This window comes from Tinamus guttatus, unplaced genomic scaffold (genome assembly GCF_059628265.1).
Source record: "Tinamus guttatus ecotype Peru unplaced genomic scaffold, ASM5962826v1 Tinamus_guttatus_pri_ptg000242l, whole genome shotgun sequence".
NCBI lineage: Eukaryota > Metazoa > Chordata > Aves > Tinamiformes > Tinamidae > Tinamus > Tinamus guttatus.
In genome coordinates, this window is record NW_028288776.1 from 5434842 (window position 1) to 5452954 (window position 18113).

The following is an 18113-nucleotide window of genomic DNA, read 5'->3' on the forward strand; positions in this document are numbered from 1 at the left end:
CCACCTCATCCCAGCTCAGCTGCTCCCAACTGGGTATTGTAAGGAGGTGGGGTCTGGCCCGCCCAGTGCGTGAAGTGGAAAGGATGTGGGTGAAGAGGAATGGCACCATGGGGGGCTGTGGCTTGGTACTCCTGTGTTGGCTCTCTTTCCTCCAGAACTGGAGAAACAGATGAAGATTGAGAATCTCTTTGTGACCTGGCAGCAGCGATCGGCACAGTCCAACATGCCTATCAGTGTGAGTGCAGCTGGGGCAGGCAGAGGGCAGGCTGGGCCCTCCCAGGGGCGCTGGGAGCAGCTGGCTCCCCGGGGCACAGGGAAGCTCTGGAGCTCAAAGCAGGGCGCGTTTTGGGGCTGGTGTTTGGCTGTGGAGAGGAGCTCCCTGTTTGAACTCCTGGGACTTCTGGGTTCTAGCGCAGAGCTTTGGGAACAAGGCGTACTGCCCAACACTGGCTGGATTATAAAACGAGGAGGGGAGGGCTGTAAAACTTAATCCCCACTTGAGCAACAGGGTGGCGTGGCAGGCTGCTTGCTGCTGGCCTTGGTGAGGAGCGTGTGCTGTAGCTATGTCCTTTTGCACTGTGCCGAGCAGCTGGCAGACCTGGAGACCCTGAAGCAGTCCTCACGCCTGGTTCACTACTGTGCCACCCCCTTGCTCTTCGACCCGGCCTTCCGGCAGCAGATCCAGGCTGACCAGCAGGGCAAGGTGGAGGGGAAGGTGAGTGCCGCTGCGGCTGGGCTTTGTGCACGGGGGCAAAGGATGTCTTTGCAGTCTTTTCCTAGGACAGGACAGGTCTGAGCTCACCACTGTGCTATAGGAGGAGCTTGCATGCTTAGCTCAGGGCTCCCACAGTGGTGGATAAGGAGACTGAGAAAATGTTTGAGTCCTCAGAGCCTTTTTCCTGCAGCTAGGCCATGCCTGAGGAAGCCCGACTTCCCTTTGCTGCCCAGAGAATTCCATCTAGCAGAGCATCAGCGAGCACCATCTGGGAGTGATCAATTAGGGAAGCAAAACTTGCCTGTAGACCTTCAGCAGCCGGACCTGATAAACCTCAGCCACACCCAGCAAAGAGCTGGAACAACTGAAAACAAACGAGCTGAATCCTGATCAGGTTGCAATCCAACAGAGTCTGACCAGTGCAAATCCTGTGCCAGTCACTCGTGGTCTGTGTACGTGCGTGCGTGTGTGTGTCAGAAGGGAAGAACAGGCTGCTGTAATTTATCTGAGTGTCAAAAGGATTTTGACAGGGTCTTTAAGCAGAGATTGCTATAGAAATTGAGCTCTCACAAGAGAAAAGTCCTATCACAAAATGAAAACCTGTCTTTGTTTTTTCTGGAACAGAGCAAAATGAAAACTGCTATTCCATACAAAAAGCCTGGCAGCAGGGGCATCAAGATTGTGTACTGGGTTCTGTATCTTCAGATAATTTATCATAGTATATACAAGATGCCAAGTTTTGCAATGCTGTATAGCTGTTCAGGTTGGTCTGAACAGAGGGGGACTGCAAGGGACTCGAGAGGGACCTGGATAACCTGTGCAATAAGTGCTATTATGGCAGCTGGGGTTCGGTTTCTGACGGAACAGCACAATATGAAGAGAAATTAGCACTCCTCCTCTATTGTACTCAGAACCTGCACAAACAGGGCAGACAGCTCAGAGGATTCCTTCAAAACACAAACAGTTGCATGCAAACAGAAAACCACTTACAGTATGTGAGAAATGGGTGTTAATGTTATGGATAATACTCTAGTGCTTTTGTAAAATACTACTGGGTGAATGTCTTCGTTCAGACAGTAGGTGTGAGATCAAGCATCCTATGGCAAAGGCATTAAACTAGACTCAACAGGTCAGTGAGCAACTGGAGAGACCCAGGGGAATACTCCTGGTGGAGGTGAATGAAAGGGCAGATAGAAAAATGTCAAAGAAGTAAGGGGATAACAGTAGCAACCCATGCACAAGAGAAAATATTCAAATGGATTAAAAGAGGATCTGAAAGCATGTAAAAGGAAGTGCTATTGATATCATGCAACTGTGCTGTTGAACTAGAGCTAAATCATCCTTGAAAAGTAACCAGGATTTATAAGGGGATTGGACTTTCCCATGGAGAGCAGGAGCTGTTGAGCCCTGTGTGAGCCAGTGGTGAGGGATTTGTGCAAGGCCTCGTGGGGGTGGGAGCTGCGGATTATCCCCCTCTGGCCGCTGCGCCTTTTCCTGCAGCCTTTACGGGGCTGGTAGGTCTGTCAGGGGCCAGAGAAGTCTTCAGTCTTGCACTCAGTGTGCGCTAGGACAGCGTTTGAGGAAGCAGCTGTTAGTGCTCTCCGGCAGAGAAGGTCTGCCCTCCACTTGGCAGGGGCAGCTGTGGCATCCCTGTGAATGTGCCCTGCTGGGGGACAGTTGCAGCAGGTCTCCTGAGGAAGCTACCTTGTTTTCCAGAAGCGCCACCGCTCAAATGATTCTACGGCTTCAGGGAGGGATCGCAGCCACAGCTGTGACTCGACGGAAGCACTGCCCTGCAAGCTGAAGGAGGAGCCCTGGCTGCAGGAGATGTGCAATGCCTTCCTGCAGCAGTACATCCAGTACCTGCAGAGCATGGGCTTCATTCTGGTCCAGGTGCGGCCGCCCTCGCCTACCGCTCGCAGGTCAGTTTTGTGTTCTGGGAGCTTGGTGTCAACGAGTAGCTAATGCACAGAGCTAGCCCAGGCCTGGCACAACAGGGCCCTAGGCCTCAGCTCAAGGCCCTCTCTGCTGTCGTTTACAGTAGCACAAGCCGGATCCGAGCTCTGGCAGCAATGGGTGTGGAGGGGAGAGGATCCTTTTCCTACACAAAGCCAAAAGCTGAGGGGAGTCCAAAGGTGAGTGTATGTGCTACCAAAAGGTGGAACCGGGATGGAAGTCAGGCTGGAGAGCGGGGTAGTTCTGGCTGGCTTTTGAACCAGTTTAGGGCAGGAAGAATGTGAAGGGGCAGGGGGAGAATTCAAGCACAAAAAGTCTGTCTAGAACAGCAACATCTTTGGGTGCTGGGACGTGTGACACCTGCTTTTCTGGCCTGTCTTCAGGCCATCTTGATAACCCCTTCCGGGGACTGGGTGGAACCAAAGCACATCTCAAAAGGATGGCAAAAACTTGGTGAGGGCTCAGAGGAGGGACCAGAGTGATGTAAGGCCAAGAAAGCTGTCTTTGGGTGGGATGCTGGTGACTTACCTGTCAAGAGACCCCTCAGCCTCTTTGGGGAGGAGGTTTCTGGAGGCAGAAAAGCTCATTTGTCAGAATGAGGTGAATGGGAGAAGCTGAAGATGAAGAGATCAGAGTAGGGCAAAAGGCCAAAGATGAGCCTGGAATGGCTCAGCTGTGAGGAGGAACTATGGAAGTTGTGGGTCTTCATTTCTAGAGAAGAAGCGGTTAGGGAGGAACAGGATAGAATTCTACCAAACCACAACTGCCTTGAAAAGGGATTGATTCCTATATCTTCTTCAATACAAGATCTAGAAGCCATCCAATGAAACTATTGGGAGCCAAGCTCACAGTAAAAGGAAGTATTCCTTCATGCAGCAGGTAATGGAGATCTTCATCAAAACATGTTATGGACACTAAGAGATTATGTGGTCTTAAGAGAGAATAGGTAGGGACATGGAAGAGGAATCCACTGGCATCACTGCATAGGAATCACTTATGGAGAGTGGGAGATCATCACGTTTGCTTGCCCTATTTTGGCCTTTTCCTGGACATGCGCTTGGGCTGTCAGGACTGTGAGCTAGATGACCTCTTCCAGTTCAAATGAGAGGAGAGCTATTCGCTGGGATATCTTAGCAGGAGGCAGATGAATTTGCCTGTGGCTAATCTCTAAATCCGAGTTGTCCACCCCAATAGCTGCTCTCTGAGGCAGGAGTGATGGTGTGGGGAGCACTGAGCAGGGAAGTGGGGGGAGGCTCTACAGGCAGCGTTCCCCTCTAGCCACAGGTCCCCAGCCCAGAAAACTAGAGACACTCTGCATTGAGCAGGCACAAGCTGAGGGGGAGCGGCATGTTTAGCGTGATTTCATGAAGGGTATTTACTAGGTTTTTAGAATTCTTTCTGCAGTCAGCTCTGGGGTACCTGCTCTTCTTCCCGCACTGACAGCGCTCCGGTGATGAGGCACCTCCCTTCCTCCCTAGCACGTGGAGCCTCTCTCCTTGCACCATGGCTGCTCCCATGTGCCTCGGAGCCTCTCCAGCTTTGTCCTTCTCTTTCCAGAGCACAAGCCCTGCAGTTGCCACCTACCATCTACAGAGAGCCCTGCCGGGTGGGATTGTGCTGATGGAGCTGGCCTTCCAGGTGAGAGCAGCAAAACTCTTGTCTCTGGTGGGGAGGGAACAGTCTTCAAAGGACACAGTGTGAGTGTTATGAGAAGGGACACACCAGGGACACGTGGTTGTTCCGTTTCTCATCTTGCCTCTTCCACATTCCTGCGCATTTGTGGGTCAGCAAGGGGGATTCTTGCAGGGCCAAGGGCAGTAAGAGTTGCCTGGGGTCAGGCTTACGTAGAGGCGAGGACTGAAGCACAAGGCACAGCACTCTGCTCAGCCCCGTGGTGCCTGGTCTCTCCCTGCACCTGCTTGGTTCAGGTAGGAAGGGAGAGAAAACTCGGAGTGCTCTTTGGGACGTAACCCAGATGGGGAAGGGACAGTGCGGGGAGCAGCCAGCCTGGCAGGGGCTGTCCTCCTTCACTGAAGGAGCCCGAGGCCTGGCCCATGCTCAGAGCGCTCTCTCCTGCAGGGCTATTACTTCTGTGTGAAGCAGTACGCGCTGGAGTGCTCGCGGATCCCCATGGGCCAGTCCGTGAACTCGCAGGTAACGGCCTCGCGGGCACAGCCGGCGCTTCTCGGCCCTGGGACAGGGTGGGCGTCTCGGTGCAGCAGGTTTTGGAGAGCGCTGCCGCCTCCTCCTGGGAAAGCGGAACCATGCAGAGCCTTCAGCAGCCACGTGCTCTTCCAGGGATGCTGCTTAAGCAAACCTGGAGTGCAGGACTCTTGTCCTAGCTGGGTGAACAAGAGAGAGCAGGCTGGGGAGGAACAGGAGCGATTCTGGCAGATGGCTGCTCCAAGAAAAGCCAATGCATGGGAAGCCAGCAGCGCTCTGCTTCCTTTGTGCAAGGGGGAAACAGAGTAGCTGCGAACATGGCTGGCTGCCCTTTCTGCACCATGGCTGGAGGAGATCCCTTTCTGCACCATGAGCCCCAGTTCTTGACACCTCCATAGCTTGCTGTAGAGCACCACAAGGTGCCTGCTCCCTTCTCTGTGGAATGCCACTTTTCACGCCTCTCCCAAGGTACTGGGTGGCTGCCTCCAGTCTGTCTGAAGCAGGAGGCCCTGTACGACCCCGCTGCTCTTCTCAGGGTGGCATCTTAGCAAGACTGGATCTTACAGACACCAGGAATGGCTCTCCTGGGCCTGAGCACTCCAGGGCTTCATGGCAGTCCCTAGGGTCTGCTGAGCCTTTCCTGGGGGACGTGCGTGTGTCAGGGCAGGATTACCAAGCACTGCAGGGAATGTCTTGGCTGAGCTAGGAGGAGGCTTTGCCTGGTTCTGCAGCGGGAGGGGACAGTGCTGGGAGCAGTAGAGCAGAGGGGCTTGCTGCAAGGGCCTGGCTGATCTTTCCACATGCCAAGACCAGCCCAGCGTTACCTCCAGTGGGGCAGTTGGGCTCCTGTGCCCACTTTGCTCCCCTTGTCCCTCCCTGGGCCTGTGTCCCACTCTGGGCAGGCTGGATGCAGGGACGGGGCTGGGCAGTGCCTTGTCCCTCTTCCCACTGGCTGTGCATCTCTCTCCATCAGGGCACTCTTACAGCCAGAGCTCGCAGCAAGAGCTGCATGGGACCCAGCTCCGTCTCTGAGTCTGCGGTACGTCCTCTCCTCCCACGGCTACGCTGGGCACAGCAGGACTGCCCGTGCAGGGCTGAATTCCCCACGGCTGTGCTTCCACTGCCGGGGCTGCCTCTCGCCTCCTGTGCCGCTGGAGGCTGGCGCAGCAGCACGTGCCGCAGCGGCAGCGCAGCTCGGGAGGAGGACGGGGTGGGCCCTGGGTGCTCCCACGGTGCCCTGTGTTTCTGGCTCTCTGCTCCGCCTCTTCTGGGACAGAGCCCCAGGCCCCTCTCCAGACTGGGCCTGGCTCTGCTCATGCCCTGTGGGTGCTTGTGGCAGCAGCAGTGTGGGCAGCGAGAGCCTCTTGTTGTGCCGGGGCCTCCTCTCTGCTGGTTTCCCTGCTTGCCCCCATTCTTATACGTTCTTATGGTGTGGGTCAACTGCCCAGAGGCTCAGAGAGCTGGGAGCCAGCAAAATGGCACCATGGGCTCCTGGCGTGAGGGCAAGGCCAAGGCCTTCACTCACACTGTCCCTGGTGCAGTAGCTGCAGCTGTACTGGGGCAGTGGCGTGTGCATGAAGGCCAGTGCTCTGCGAAGGACTCGCGTGTGGCGCAGAGGTGATGGCCACATGCCGGCAGCTCCTGCTAGGACACACCAGCTGCCACTGGATCCAGCTTCCCAGCAGCCAGCCTGGCTCCCTGCTAGTTACTGACTACAGGGTGGTGGCCACTCTGTCACTGCCTGTCTATGGGGTCTGGGTCCAACCACTCCCCCCAGGCCCCTGTGCAGCCTCTGGGAGGAGAGAGGATTCAGGGGTCAATCCCTCTACCTGCAGACCCCAGTCTTGCCAGGGCTCCTGCTCTGGTGCATCCCGTCCCTGCCCAGGGACTTGGCAGGGCAGCTCAGGAGTCAGCTGAAAGGGAGCTGTGTCCTTCACAGCCATGTGGCTTCCAGCTCAGAGCTGGGACAAGCCCCTTGCCAAAAGGAAGGCAGTGTCAGCAGTGGCGTTTTCGTTGTCCCAGCAGGAAGGTCAAGTGTAGAAGGAGCCACTAAGCTGGATCTAGGGCTGCATCCTGCTCTGGCGTTGGGGCAAGGGTGATTGAAACGACCCTTGCTGTCACCAGGGCTTTGGAGAAGGGTGTGAGGTGCTTGGGAACATGCCTTGACTGCCTGTCCCTCCCCAGCTCTCCATGCTCTTCACGGAGGAGTGTGACAAGGTGCGCGACCTCATGCACGTGCATTCGTTCAGCTATGACTTCCACTTGCGCATTGTGCACCAGTATCTGCTGGGCTCCCATATGACCCTCCGCCAGGGCTACCATCTCACCAGCTTCCTGGAGGATTTCATTGCCCACCACACTGACATACCCAAATTTGGCCGCAACCATGTTTTCCAAGGTGAGTAACTGGTATGTGATCAATCTGAGGATGATTGCCAGCCTGTAACTTGGCAAAAAGTTCCCAAGTGTTCTAGAAGCAAACCTGACCCTGGGAGCATCCAGCAAGATGGCATGGAGAAGGTGTCTTGGGCTCTAGGAGAAGTCTGTGCTGCCCTGTTGTGGGGGGGGATGCTGGTTGCTCGAGGGCTCTGTCCCCGGAGTAGTTTGCAGTGACACTGCTCAGGGAACAGGTGCTGAGTGACTTGTGACAGCAACATGTCCTGCCCTGCTAGGCACGCTGGCCCTGCCCACCAACATGATCACTGCGCACCAGCTGTACAACTACATCGCTGACCACGCCAACACGTACCACATGAAACCCCTGCGCATGGCCCGGCCCGCCACGGGCAGCGACAGCAAGAAGGGCGCCCCGGGCACGGAGCAGAACGAATATGCACTGGTCTCCATCTGGAACAGGTGAGTGCAGCTGCTGCCAGTCCCTGGAGCTGTCCCACGCCAGCTGGGGGGAGGCTGCCCTGAGGTGCCAGCAAAACCGAGACTGTCCTCCCTAGTGCTGGCTCTTCTGAGGGGACGGCCAGCAGGGCTGGTGTGTGAGCAAGTTCATGGGCATTACCAGGGAGTCCTGCTGTGTCTAGTCCCTCCTGCACAACAATTCTGTTGTGGCTGAGAGCTCTGGGAAAGGAGGTGAGATCTGTTTCACACCAGTATGTCTTTGCTCCCAGCTCGGGCTCCTACAAGGACTCGGAAGGTCTGCGTCACCACGATGACTTTGACGTGTCCCTGCTGGTGTGTCACAGTGCGGCACCGTTTGAGGAGCAGAGCGAGGCAGAGAGACGCATGCTCCGGTGAGAAGGGAGGGCCCGGGGACACCTCACCAAAGCTTGGGGCTGGGGAGAGGGCTTTGCGGGGACACTGTGAGCAGGTGTGATGCTGTCTGAGGAGGCCCCTTTGCAGGGGCCTGGGCAGGGTGGTGTCTGTCCAGCACTGCTGTCCCTGTGTCTGGGCACAGGAACACCCTTACTGGTGGGAGTGGAGGTGACCATGGTTCATTTGCAGACAGGCTGGGAAGAGGGCAGCCCTTCTGCAGCTCACAAGCCTGTCTTTCCCCTCAGCTTGCGTTTCTACGTCATCATGACTAGCCAGCGGGAGCTCTTCCCCCGGCTCACGGCCGACATGCGGCGCTTCAAGAAGTTGCCCCGCTTGCAGCGGGAGGTGCTGGAGCCTGTGGTGGGCCGGGCCGCGTGGGAGGCGGCGGAGCCGGAGCAGAGCCTGGGGCAGCAGCAGCCGGCAGAGCGGGAGCTGTGGCAGGACGTGGAGGACAGCAGCGAGTTTTATGCAGGGGGCACGCAAGTCAAACTGGGGCCTGGCCTCTTCTACACCTCTCCGCTCTTCCCCTTGCTGGCCTCCGAGGTGGCCTCAGCCCAGAAGCAGCTCAGCAACATGGTGCAGCTGGCTAAGTGTCACTGCCGCAGGGACAACCTCTGGAAGCGCCTCTTCCTCCTGGAGCCCCTGGCTTCTGACAAACTGAAGTTGGGAAAGCTGTCGCTGGTGGAGCTGGAGGAGCTGCTCGACGCTGTGCATGGGAAATCCATTGCTGACGTTGACCCCCAGCTGGTGAGCAGAGGGGCTGGGAGCCCTGTTCCAGGGTGGGAGCGGGGCTGCAGGTGAAGCCCTGCAGCGCGTCTGCTGCTTGGTGAGGGGGCAGAGGCAGGAATGTTCCTTCCAGGGAGTGAAGGGGGAGGCTGCCAGACCAGCCTATGGAAAGTGGCCCTGGCTCAGAGTGCCTCAGTGAGCTCTGAGGGATGGGTCCCTTTAGGGGTCTGGATGCTTTAGCGTTATGACTGCTGATGACATGGCTGGAGGGAGGTTGAGATCAGACCTTTTCCACGCCCATAGGGATGCTTCCTCACCATGACGGTCTCCTGGTACCAGAGCCTCATTAAAGTGCTGTTGAGCCGCTTTCCCCAGAGCTGTCGGCACTTCCACAACGCTGAAACCGGCACCCAGTACCTGGTAAGAGCCTGCCTGTCACTTGCCTGCAGCTTCATGCTTCCTGACCTGGGCCCACCTGCAGGAAGCTTGTCGGGATTGCTTGGGTGCTGCCAGGATGTTATTCTGTGCTCTGGGGCTAGTGCAGTGTGAGGTGTGTGCTCCTGCAGTGCAGCAGTGGCCACTCATTGCCTCCGGGCAGGCAGGTCACTTTTAGCCCTCCAGAGCACCCTACCCACAGTAACCCAACGTACATCCCCACAGTTAGCCAGTGTCACCCATGAGCCAGGGCAGGGTTGTGCTTTCACCGCTGTATCGTGCTAGCAGTCCTGCACGTCCCTGGGCTGGTGCTTTCCTTCTGCCAGGATTTGTACTGTCTCTTTTCCAATGTGTGTTGTGGCTCTCTTGACAGGTTGTGCTTAACCAGAAATTTACGGATTGCTTCGTCCTTGTGTTTCTTGATTCCCATTCAGGAAAGACGGTAAGAATTTAAGAATTTAAGAGTAGTTGTATCTGCTCAGACCAGGAGTCTGTCTAAATTCATCCAGCAGTGGCCAAGAGCGGATGGCCCATGGGGAATGTAAGAGCAAGTCAAGAAGCTTGTGACACCTTTCCCAAATACGATCCCTGCATCTGACATCTCCCAGGGTTGCTTTTAGAACGTCTTGTCAGTTGTCTCTTTCCAGGCTGCAAAGTCCTTTTCTATTCAATCCAAAGCCAGACCAAACTCGGCCTGGCTGAAAAAGTGGTCCCTAGTGTTGCAGATTGCTTGTACCTGGGAAGAAGGGAGAGGGACCTGTGCTGTGAGGGTCCAAGCAAAGCTGCAACTGTTTGGGCCCTCTTCAGATCTGCTGCCAAGATTGCTACCAGCTGCGCTCCAGGCAGAGGGCAGGATGGCTCCCAGGAAACCCAGTTCCACAGTGATGTTCTCACAGGGAGTGCAGCTTGTTTGATCCCCTTGTAAATAAGTTGCACCCCATCTTAAATGTGCATAGGAGAGACAGAAGAGGTGCCTGCTAGAAGGCTGCTCAGAACCTTCCTGACAGCTGGCGGTGAAGAGCTCTTCCCATCTTGTGCTGACTTTAGAGATTCTGTCATGGCCAGTTTTATCCTCTCATGCCAGCGGCGTTTCTGAACTACAGCATCTCTTCACAGGGCTAGTACTGGTCCTTCCCTGATCCCCAGGTTCCTCACCACATCTGACGGTGGAATTTTCTCTTACCTCTATTTTCCCGTGCGAAGTAAGCTGGGCTCTTCAAGCCTCTACTACTAAGAAAGGCGTTCCCTTCCCCAGTGACTTCCTAGTCCTTCATCCCCCTTTCACTAAAGGTCAGCAGTTGTAAATACGGATGTCTGAGGCTGTGGTTGGTCTTCCACAGGAGTCCCACCAGAGCCCCCTGCAGTTGCACTGCTTTCCTGTCCCTCCTGGATCTGGTAGAGCCTGGGGTGGCGTTAGCCTTTTCCTGGCTGTGTCATACTGCTGTTTGTCACTGTGCTGTTTGCCGCTGCTTGTGGTCACGCATGCATCCAGACCCTCTACCGCTTCTGTCACTTCCCGTCAGTAAATGCCCATCTTGTTACAGAAATCCTTCATGTTCTTAACCTTGTATTTGTGCTTAGCATTCATCCCTTTCCTGTTGCCTCTCAACAGTCTCTAGGGTTTCTTTCTGTATTATCCCAATTCTCTTTTGTATTAATGCTTCAAATTTTATCAGCGTGCTCCTCATCTTTGTACCTGATTCATTATAACATGTGAGACATTGAGAGTCCCAAAACCTGTCCTGGAGGAATTCCATTTGTAACCTCTCTCCAGCCTTCTACTTCCAGCACTCCCAGTACTTTCAGCACTACCATCTTCACCTTATAATTTTTGCATTAATTCCTATCTTTTTCAGCTTACCTAAATTTCCCATATGGTACCATGTCAAATATTTTCTGAAGCTCAGATAAGATACATCATGATTCCTTTGTCTGGTAATATTACCTTATCAAAGGAAACTCGAGGGTCCACATATCACTTTGGTAAATCAGCGCTGTGTCTGTTTTGTGCTTCCTTCTTTCCAGGCCTGCTCCAAGGCCTTGCACACCGTTGGAGTTAAGCTCACCGATCACTTTCTCTTCCCTCGAGTGATGGCCAGTGTGTTTGCTGCTTGTTACACAGCTCTACTCCTGGCTTTACAAGTTGGGAGGAGAGCCTGCTGCTGGGTGTGAAGTCTGTATTCCAGCTCTGGAGATCTTGCAGTCCCCTTTCTCCTGCCTCTGTCGTGCTGATCTATGAGTGCGCTGAGCCATTTGTGTTTTCTCTTGTGCTTCAGTTTTTACAACCTCTTATGAAACCCCTTTCTCTGTCCTCTCTGGCCTTGCTTGGCCTTGTCGGTGTAGTTTTTTGCATTGCAGTTATTACATTTAATCTCCTCCCCATCCTCATTTGTTGCACTCCTACTCTTCACCTTAGAAGAAATTTCACTCTAATTTCCCTGGAGGCAAAAAGATCCTGGGCTCTCCTGAGGTAGTGGATGCAAGGCTTGTACAACTGTAGAACCATGGGGCTGAAGCAGGAGTGGGCCTCTCCTCAGACCTGCTTCTCACCAGGACAAACAGGAGGAGGCTTAAACACAGTCTGTCATGGCAGGGGAGGCCTTAGCTTCGTGCCCTGGACATGTATGTACTTGTCGCAATCGTATCCCTGACCTGCCCCTTGCTGTCAACAGAGCCTCACCGTGGTTTTCCGAGAGCCCTTCCCGGTGCAGCCGCAGAACAGCGAGAGCCCCCTGCCACAGCTGGTGTCCACCTACCATCACCTGGAGTCAGTGATCAACACTGCCTGCTTCAACCTCTGGACAGGCCTGCTCTAGCGCCAGGGCCCACGCTGACACACGCACTGGCCCTGTGCGCATCTGCGCCGCTGCGGACGGCAGGAAGAACAGGCCCCGTGGTAGCCGCGCTCCAGCACTGCAGGCAGCACCGCGAGCAGCACGCGGCACTACCACCGCGAGGAGCGAGGGCAGCCCGGCTGCTCCGCCTGGGCTCTGGCCCCGGCCGCGCTTCCCTGTTCGCCAGCCGCAGCCCTCGGCACACACGTCGCCCTGGCCCTCGTGTGCGCAGCAGGAGCCAGGGGCTGCTGCGAGTGGGCAGGGCGGCTCTTGCACGCAAGTTGTGCCTCCAGGCGGGGTGGAGGAGCGCGCTGCGTCTCCCTGCGCGGGCAGCAGCGCACCCTGCTCTAGGCAAAGAGGCTCCTGCACTTTAGGGCTCTGGGTAGTGACGCTGCCCGCTTCTGGCCCTTGGCTTTTATCAGGCGGGCACTGAATGAGACAGGAAGGGTGAACTGGACCTGGGGAAAGGGTTTTTTGGAGATGTACACTAAAGCCATTGCTATATTTGTGAAGTAAACTGAACCAGATACCTTGTGGTGTGCTGCTGGCTAAGCCTTCACTGCGGCTGCAGATGCCTGGCTGCATTTGCACTGGAGTCTCATGCTTGCTCTAGAGCAGCAGTAACACGGCCCCCTGGCAGCACGGAGCCTTGATGGCAGCTCCAAGCCTGGCAGCTTGGTTCAGAGCTTGGCCTCAGTGCTGGACACCAGAGAGCTGCAAGGTCCCTTCTCTTTCCCTACCCCACCTGCCTGCAGGGTTTGCCATGGCCACACAACAGCAGCCTCAGGAACTGCAGCTGTGGAAAATGCAGGATGGCAAAGTCCATAGCTGCAGTCCTTCTTTCCCTGTTTCCAGCTGGAGCTGGACTGGAAGAACCCCCTCCCTTGCCCATCCTCACAGACCTGGTGTGCCAGGAGGAGGTACCTGAAGTCATCCTGCCTGTTCCCCTGCTGCCCCAAGTGTGACTTGTGGCAGACACTGCTTAAGCAGACACGGCTCCAACTTTGTGTGTGGGCCCAGAAGGGTTGGCTGCAGAACAGCGTTGGTCTCAGCAGAGTGTTAAAGAGGTGACTAGGACACAGAAGCTCTTACCCTCACTCTAGAAACAACCCTAGTCAAACAGCAAACAGATTTGCTTTTCCATTAGTACCATTGATTTGACTTTTATTTCACTGATTCCGTTGTGTTTTATTCCTTTGTCCTTCTAGTCTCTCCATGCTGCAGGCCTCGGCTCTCCCAGTAGGAGCGCAGCCAGCCCAGACCTTCCACTGTGTCTCCTACAGCAAAGCAAGGGTTTTCTATTGGCCCCTGGGCAAACAGGAGCCGGTTTTCCTGCAGGCAAGGTACTCGGCCCTAGGCAGGCCCCCTGTGCCCACACAGATCCTCCAGGACCTGCCACCTTCCTTCCTAGTCCCTGCAAGCTGCTCTGTGCTGAGGCACTCACGCCCTGCAGCCCGCTCACCTTTGGGTGCGTACTCGCACCCCACGTAGCCGCTGTAGCCGAGGGACTCCAGGAGCTGGAAGAGGTAGGGGAAATTCACCTCACCAGGGCTGTCGGGCTCGTGCCGCCCCGGCACCTGCGCAATCTGGATGTGACCTAGGGAGAGAAGGAGAGGCTTTCTGTGCAGGGCTGCTGAAGACAGGGGACAGGGTGACCCGAGAGCAGCCCCACCAGCCACAAAGGAGCGCAGATAAGGAGGGCCCCATCTCAAAGCCCCTCCTGCCCCACATACGAGTAGGAGCCCCCTAGATGCAGAGCCCTACCTATGAGCGGGAAGTACGTCTCCAGGTTGTGTGACAAATTCCCATCCATGATCTGGCAGTGAAAGATGTCCTGGGTGAGAGCAGACAGTGTCAGCTGTTTAACAGCAAGCAGCTGAGGACAGGAATGGTTGTGTCACAGCCCCTGTCCCTCCCCATCTCCTCAGAAGAGCTACACAACCACAGGCACCAGGTCCCTGTGGTGCCAGGCCCTGCGTGCACATGCTGGGGATGCTGGAGCAGGGCTGCAAAGCCCTGAAGCACTTGAGCCTTTCCAGAGCTCTCACAGCACTGGACTGGGTGTCCAGAGCCCTCACACTGCTGGGCTGGGTGTCAGGAGCCCTCGCCAATGGGGTAGGTGTCTCCATCTGCCACCCGCTGCGTTTGGCTGACACTCAGCTTCACCATGAAGCCAGGTTTGGCTTTACATGGTGGGAGCAGAACTCCCTGCTGGAAGGTGCCCTCTCGAGATGGTAACTCACCAGCTGCAGCTTCAGGTTGGGCCGTCCCACCTTCTCCAAGATGGCAGCAGCTAAGGGCGCAAGAGGAGCAGGTCACTGCTGGGCTGGGAGCTCAGGTGAAGTCCTGAGACCCCCAGGCACCAGCTGTGCTCCCACCGCAGCTCCCCGCAGCCAAGGCACCCTCCTGGCCCTGCGTTCGAGCAGCAGCAAGGGATCTGACTGAAGGCCAGCCCTTCTCCCGTGGAACAGACTTGGGGAGGGACGTCTGCCTTACCTTGGTGTGGGGTGTTCAGAAAGTAGTGGGGGTCAGTGATACGACTGTTAATAGGCTCTATCAGTCCAATCATGTCCTCCTGTAACACAGCGATGTTCCCGCTTGGAGCAGCTCTCTCCCGGCCCCCACGCGTCACACCCACAGGGCAGGCCCCGCTTCCCGGTTACCTGGGCCAGGACGTCAGCCGCATAGCGGAGATTCTCAATGAAGGTGGTTTCCATCTCGCTGGCCACTGCTGCCCGCTCGGCACCCAGGGGAACCCGCCCAGCCATCAGGTGGATCCTGCAGAGACACCAGCCACAGACAGTAACACCAGTCTCTAAACCAGTCAAGCACTAGTGCATCTTTCTCTGCAGGTAGAAGATGCAGCCAGGATGGGGAAGCAGCCCCAGAACACGTGTCTAAAGCAGTTCTCTCCCATGCAGGAGGCAAAGCAAGCTCCAGTGAGCTGCAGGGATGCAAGCTGGCACAATTCAGGATCCTAAGGGAATACTCTTTGAACCTAGTAAGTGCTAAATCATAGGTCTCTTTTGTCAGCTGCCACCTCCTCCCTCATGCCAAGGCCGGCCCCAGCAATTGGCAGTTCAGATCAGATCCTGTAGGGTCTCGCTGCTGGAGCCACCCCGAAGCCATCACGATGGCTGGCGGCCGTGCTGTCTGCTAGGGTGGATCAGTTGCTCTGTCTCACTGTGGGCTCTGGCCAAAGGCTCAGAAGAGGGAGGAGAAGAGGTGGCAGCTGTTTGGCCATGGGCAGCACAGGAGCAAAGATCTTAAACGATTTGGTTAAGGGGCACTGTGAAAACAAAAGAGACTATCATCTCCCTGTTAAAAGGGAAAGCAAAATGACCCAGGCAACTGCAGCCCTCAGTCTGACCTAGTCTGTAGGCAGGGCCATAGATTACATTTTGAGGGAAAGAATGATGCAGAGGTAAATGGCACAAAAATACAACACTGTTTCTCTAAAATGGATTGTGCCAGACTAATTGCATCTCTAGCAATGTATCTACTGCACTTTGATCAGTGGGGACTTCAGTTGTGGTGTCACAGTGGAAATTACTCATAGAAATGGTGTCAGAGGGGGGACAACTGTGCGGAGATGAGGACAAGAGTCTCCAGGAGGCCTTACAGGGTCAGATGAGTGCAGAGACCCTTGAGACGGGTCAGCTTTGGGCCTGCTCTGAGTGAAAACATTAACTGCTCTGCGTGAAATCATTAACTGTTTTAGGACTGCAGGCAGGAGGGTGCAAATGGAGCTGGCTGCTGCTCCCAGCCCAGGAGGCGCTGCCTGCACAGCAGAAAAGGGCATCTGGTTAGGAAGGTCTCTATCCCACAAGGTTGCAAGGTGTAACAGTACAAAGGCCATGTCCTGCATGGAGGAACAGCCAAGGTACAAGCAAGGGACACACAGCAGAACTGGATGCAGTCAGGGTGAATCATCTGAGGCCCCACGGGGGCCTTCTGCCTCCCCCGCCACACTCAGATTAATTGCTTTAGGGCATGAGAGGAGCAGAGGTGCCTCCCAGCAGCAGGCAGAGGGTTTTTCTTACAAAAAGAGCTTGTTCTGTTCAAGGCAGCACTGAACAGTGGCCTCAGCTGCTGCCCAAACGCATACCGCTGTGAGAGTGCGGCCTCAGCACTGGTCCTGCTGCGGGGACAGTGCAACCAGCCCCGCAGGGAGAAGGGCGCAGGCAGATCCCCACGCACCTACCTGGGGCACTCCACGGCCTTGGCGTACTGCACGGTCAGGGCCAAGCCCTCGCGGAAGGCAGCCTGGCGCCCGGGCACTGCCCCCAGGCCCATCTCGCCCTTGTCGGGGTCTCCTGCAGGGCGGGCAAAGGGGAGGTTAGTGGCGCCCCCCTCAGCGTGACAGCCCGCAGCCCCCACGCGCCATTCCCCGGCCCAGCGCGGGGCTCTACGGTCCCCAACGGCCTCCCCGCCCCATGACGGGATCAGCTCCCTATGGCCGCGTTTCCTCCCCCCGCTCCAGGGCGGGATCAGCCCGCAACGCTCCTAACGGTCGCAACGGCCGCGCCCCATGAGGGCGGGCTCCGCCCCCAACGGCTGCGCCCCCCGCCCCCCCGGCTCCCTTCCCCGCGGGCGGTACCGGGCGGGGTGTTGAGGAGCACGAGGCGCAGCCCGGCCCGTGCCGCCGCCGCGCGCAGCGCCGCCGCCTCGCAGCCCGCGGGCCAGGCCGCCTCGGCGGCGCCGAAGCCGGCGCGCGCCGCCGCCTCGAGCCGCGCGGGCAGCGCCGCGCGCTCCGGGAAGAGCCACGACACGTTGGCCGAGAAGCGCAGCGCCATGGCGGGGCGGGGCCATGCAGAGCAGGGGGCGGGGCCGACGGGAAGACCCCGCCCCTGGGGGCGCCGTGGCGCCACCGCGCGGAGGCGGCGGGAGCCGCGCGGCGCATCTGGCGCGCGGAGCCCCGGCTCAATTAGCGCCTCCGATTAATCAATTAGCGGCGCTCGGCTCAACCGCCCAGCGACGGCCACAGCCCTCCCCGGCGATGGGGGGCCCACCGGCCTGCTGCCGGCCGAGCATCAATCCCGTGCTGTGCGGCGCGCTGGGCTGCTTCATTACCCCATAAATCCCCCTGGCCGCGCTGCTGGGAGCCGCTTAGCTCTCTGTCTCTCTCTGAAACACGTTTTTGTTTAAATTGGCATTGCAGTATTTTTAACAACACGTACTCCAGCTCCTGGCAAAGGGGCCAGTGCGTGGGGGCTGCAGCACCAGGGCTGGAGCAGCTCGTCCTCTCACCCCCGGAGAAAAACCTCTCTCGCTTGGGAGGGCTGGGGGCTTCGTTTTGTTTTGGGCTTGTGTCTTTGTCCTGTGGTGCTGCCTTTCCTCCTCTTCAATGAGCTGCTCAACAAGAGCTGTTAGAGCCTCCCTCGAATGTGTGCTTTACAATTTCTCAACTCGTTTCTGTGGATCATTTTCTGCATCTGTGGCAGAATTTCAGTGCTTCTGGGTCTTGCCGTGCTGTCCCTGGGACCCTGAGCTGCCCCATCTCCCCCATCTCCGCTTCCTTTACCGATCTGCTGTTGTTTACACCACGTGTTCACAGCCGAGGGGGCTGCAATTTTTTTAGTCAGCATCTCCTGTGCTTTGCCAATGTCCAGCTCTAGCGCATCTTTCGCCATCACCTTTTTTCAGCTCCATTTGCTGCAAGTGGGAGTTTGCTGGGCAAGAAATAGGTTGGTAAAAGAGCAGCAGCCTCCCCCTGGCCTCACAGCCTGGCCCTGTCCAGCTTCATCCCTAGGCAGCATTCAAGGAGGAAAAAAATGTGTTTGCTTAGAAATGGGGATCTCCAATAGCTGAGCCATAGAGAGGATGCGCGGTGGCTACGCAGCACTTCACCCTGGTGCTGATGCCAGGGCCGCCCCCGGGGCTGCCGGCCCTTCCTCCTCCTCCTCGTTACCTGCCTGTCCTCCAGTCCCGTCTGCCCCAGAGCCGGTGCTAGGCCTCACATGGGAAATGTGGAGAAACGTGTTGCCCCCTTCGGAAAGTCTCAATTAAGATATTCA

At 56.7% G+C, this 18113-nt stretch overlaps 2 protein-coding genes across 2 annotated transcripts in view; one reads left to right on the top strand and one right to left on the bottom strand.

Moving 5' to 3' along the window:
• SZT2 (SZT2 subunit of KICSTOR complex) overlaps positions 1-12099 on the top strand; it is a 57569-nt gene extending 45470 nt beyond the window's left edge. The window contains exons 60-73 of the mRNA XM_088526103.1: positions 156-235; positions 590-715; positions 2432-2637; positions 2757-2850; positions 4229-4309; positions 4751-4825; positions 5808-5873; positions 7019-7232; positions 7507-7690; positions 7957-8079; positions 8347-8848; positions 9131-9247; positions 9636-9704; positions 11935-12099. Of these exons, the coding sequence (XP_088382229.1) occupies positions 156-235; positions 590-715; positions 2432-2637; positions 2757-2850; positions 4229-4309; positions 4751-4825; positions 5808-5873; positions 7019-7232; positions 7507-7690; positions 7957-8079; positions 8347-8848; positions 9131-9247; positions 9636-9704; positions 11935-12078 (2081 nt within the window). The 3' untranslated portion in view covers positions 12079-12099. The remainder of the gene's footprint in view (positions 1-155; positions 236-589; positions 716-2431; positions 2638-2756; positions 2851-4228; positions 4310-4750; positions 4826-5807; positions 5874-7018; positions 7233-7506; positions 7691-7956; positions 8080-8346; positions 8849-9130; positions 9248-9635; positions 9705-11934) is intronic.
• Positions 12100-13227: 1128 nt separating this feature from the next.
• Positions 13228-16892, bottom strand: HYI (hydroxypyruvate isomerase (putative)). Its single transcript, XM_088526101.1, has 8 exons — positions 16697-16892; positions 16301-16412; positions 14760-14874; positions 14593-14671; positions 14340-14389; positions 13861-13930; positions 13559-13693; positions 13228-13373 (listed from the first exon to the last, which is right to left on the bottom strand). The coding sequence occupies exons 1-8, from the start codon at positions 16890-16892 to the stop codon at positions 13285-13287; spliced, it is 846 nt and encodes a 281-aa protein (XP_088382227.1). The 3' UTR covers positions 13228-13284.
• Positions 16893-18113: the final 1221 nt, after the last annotated feature.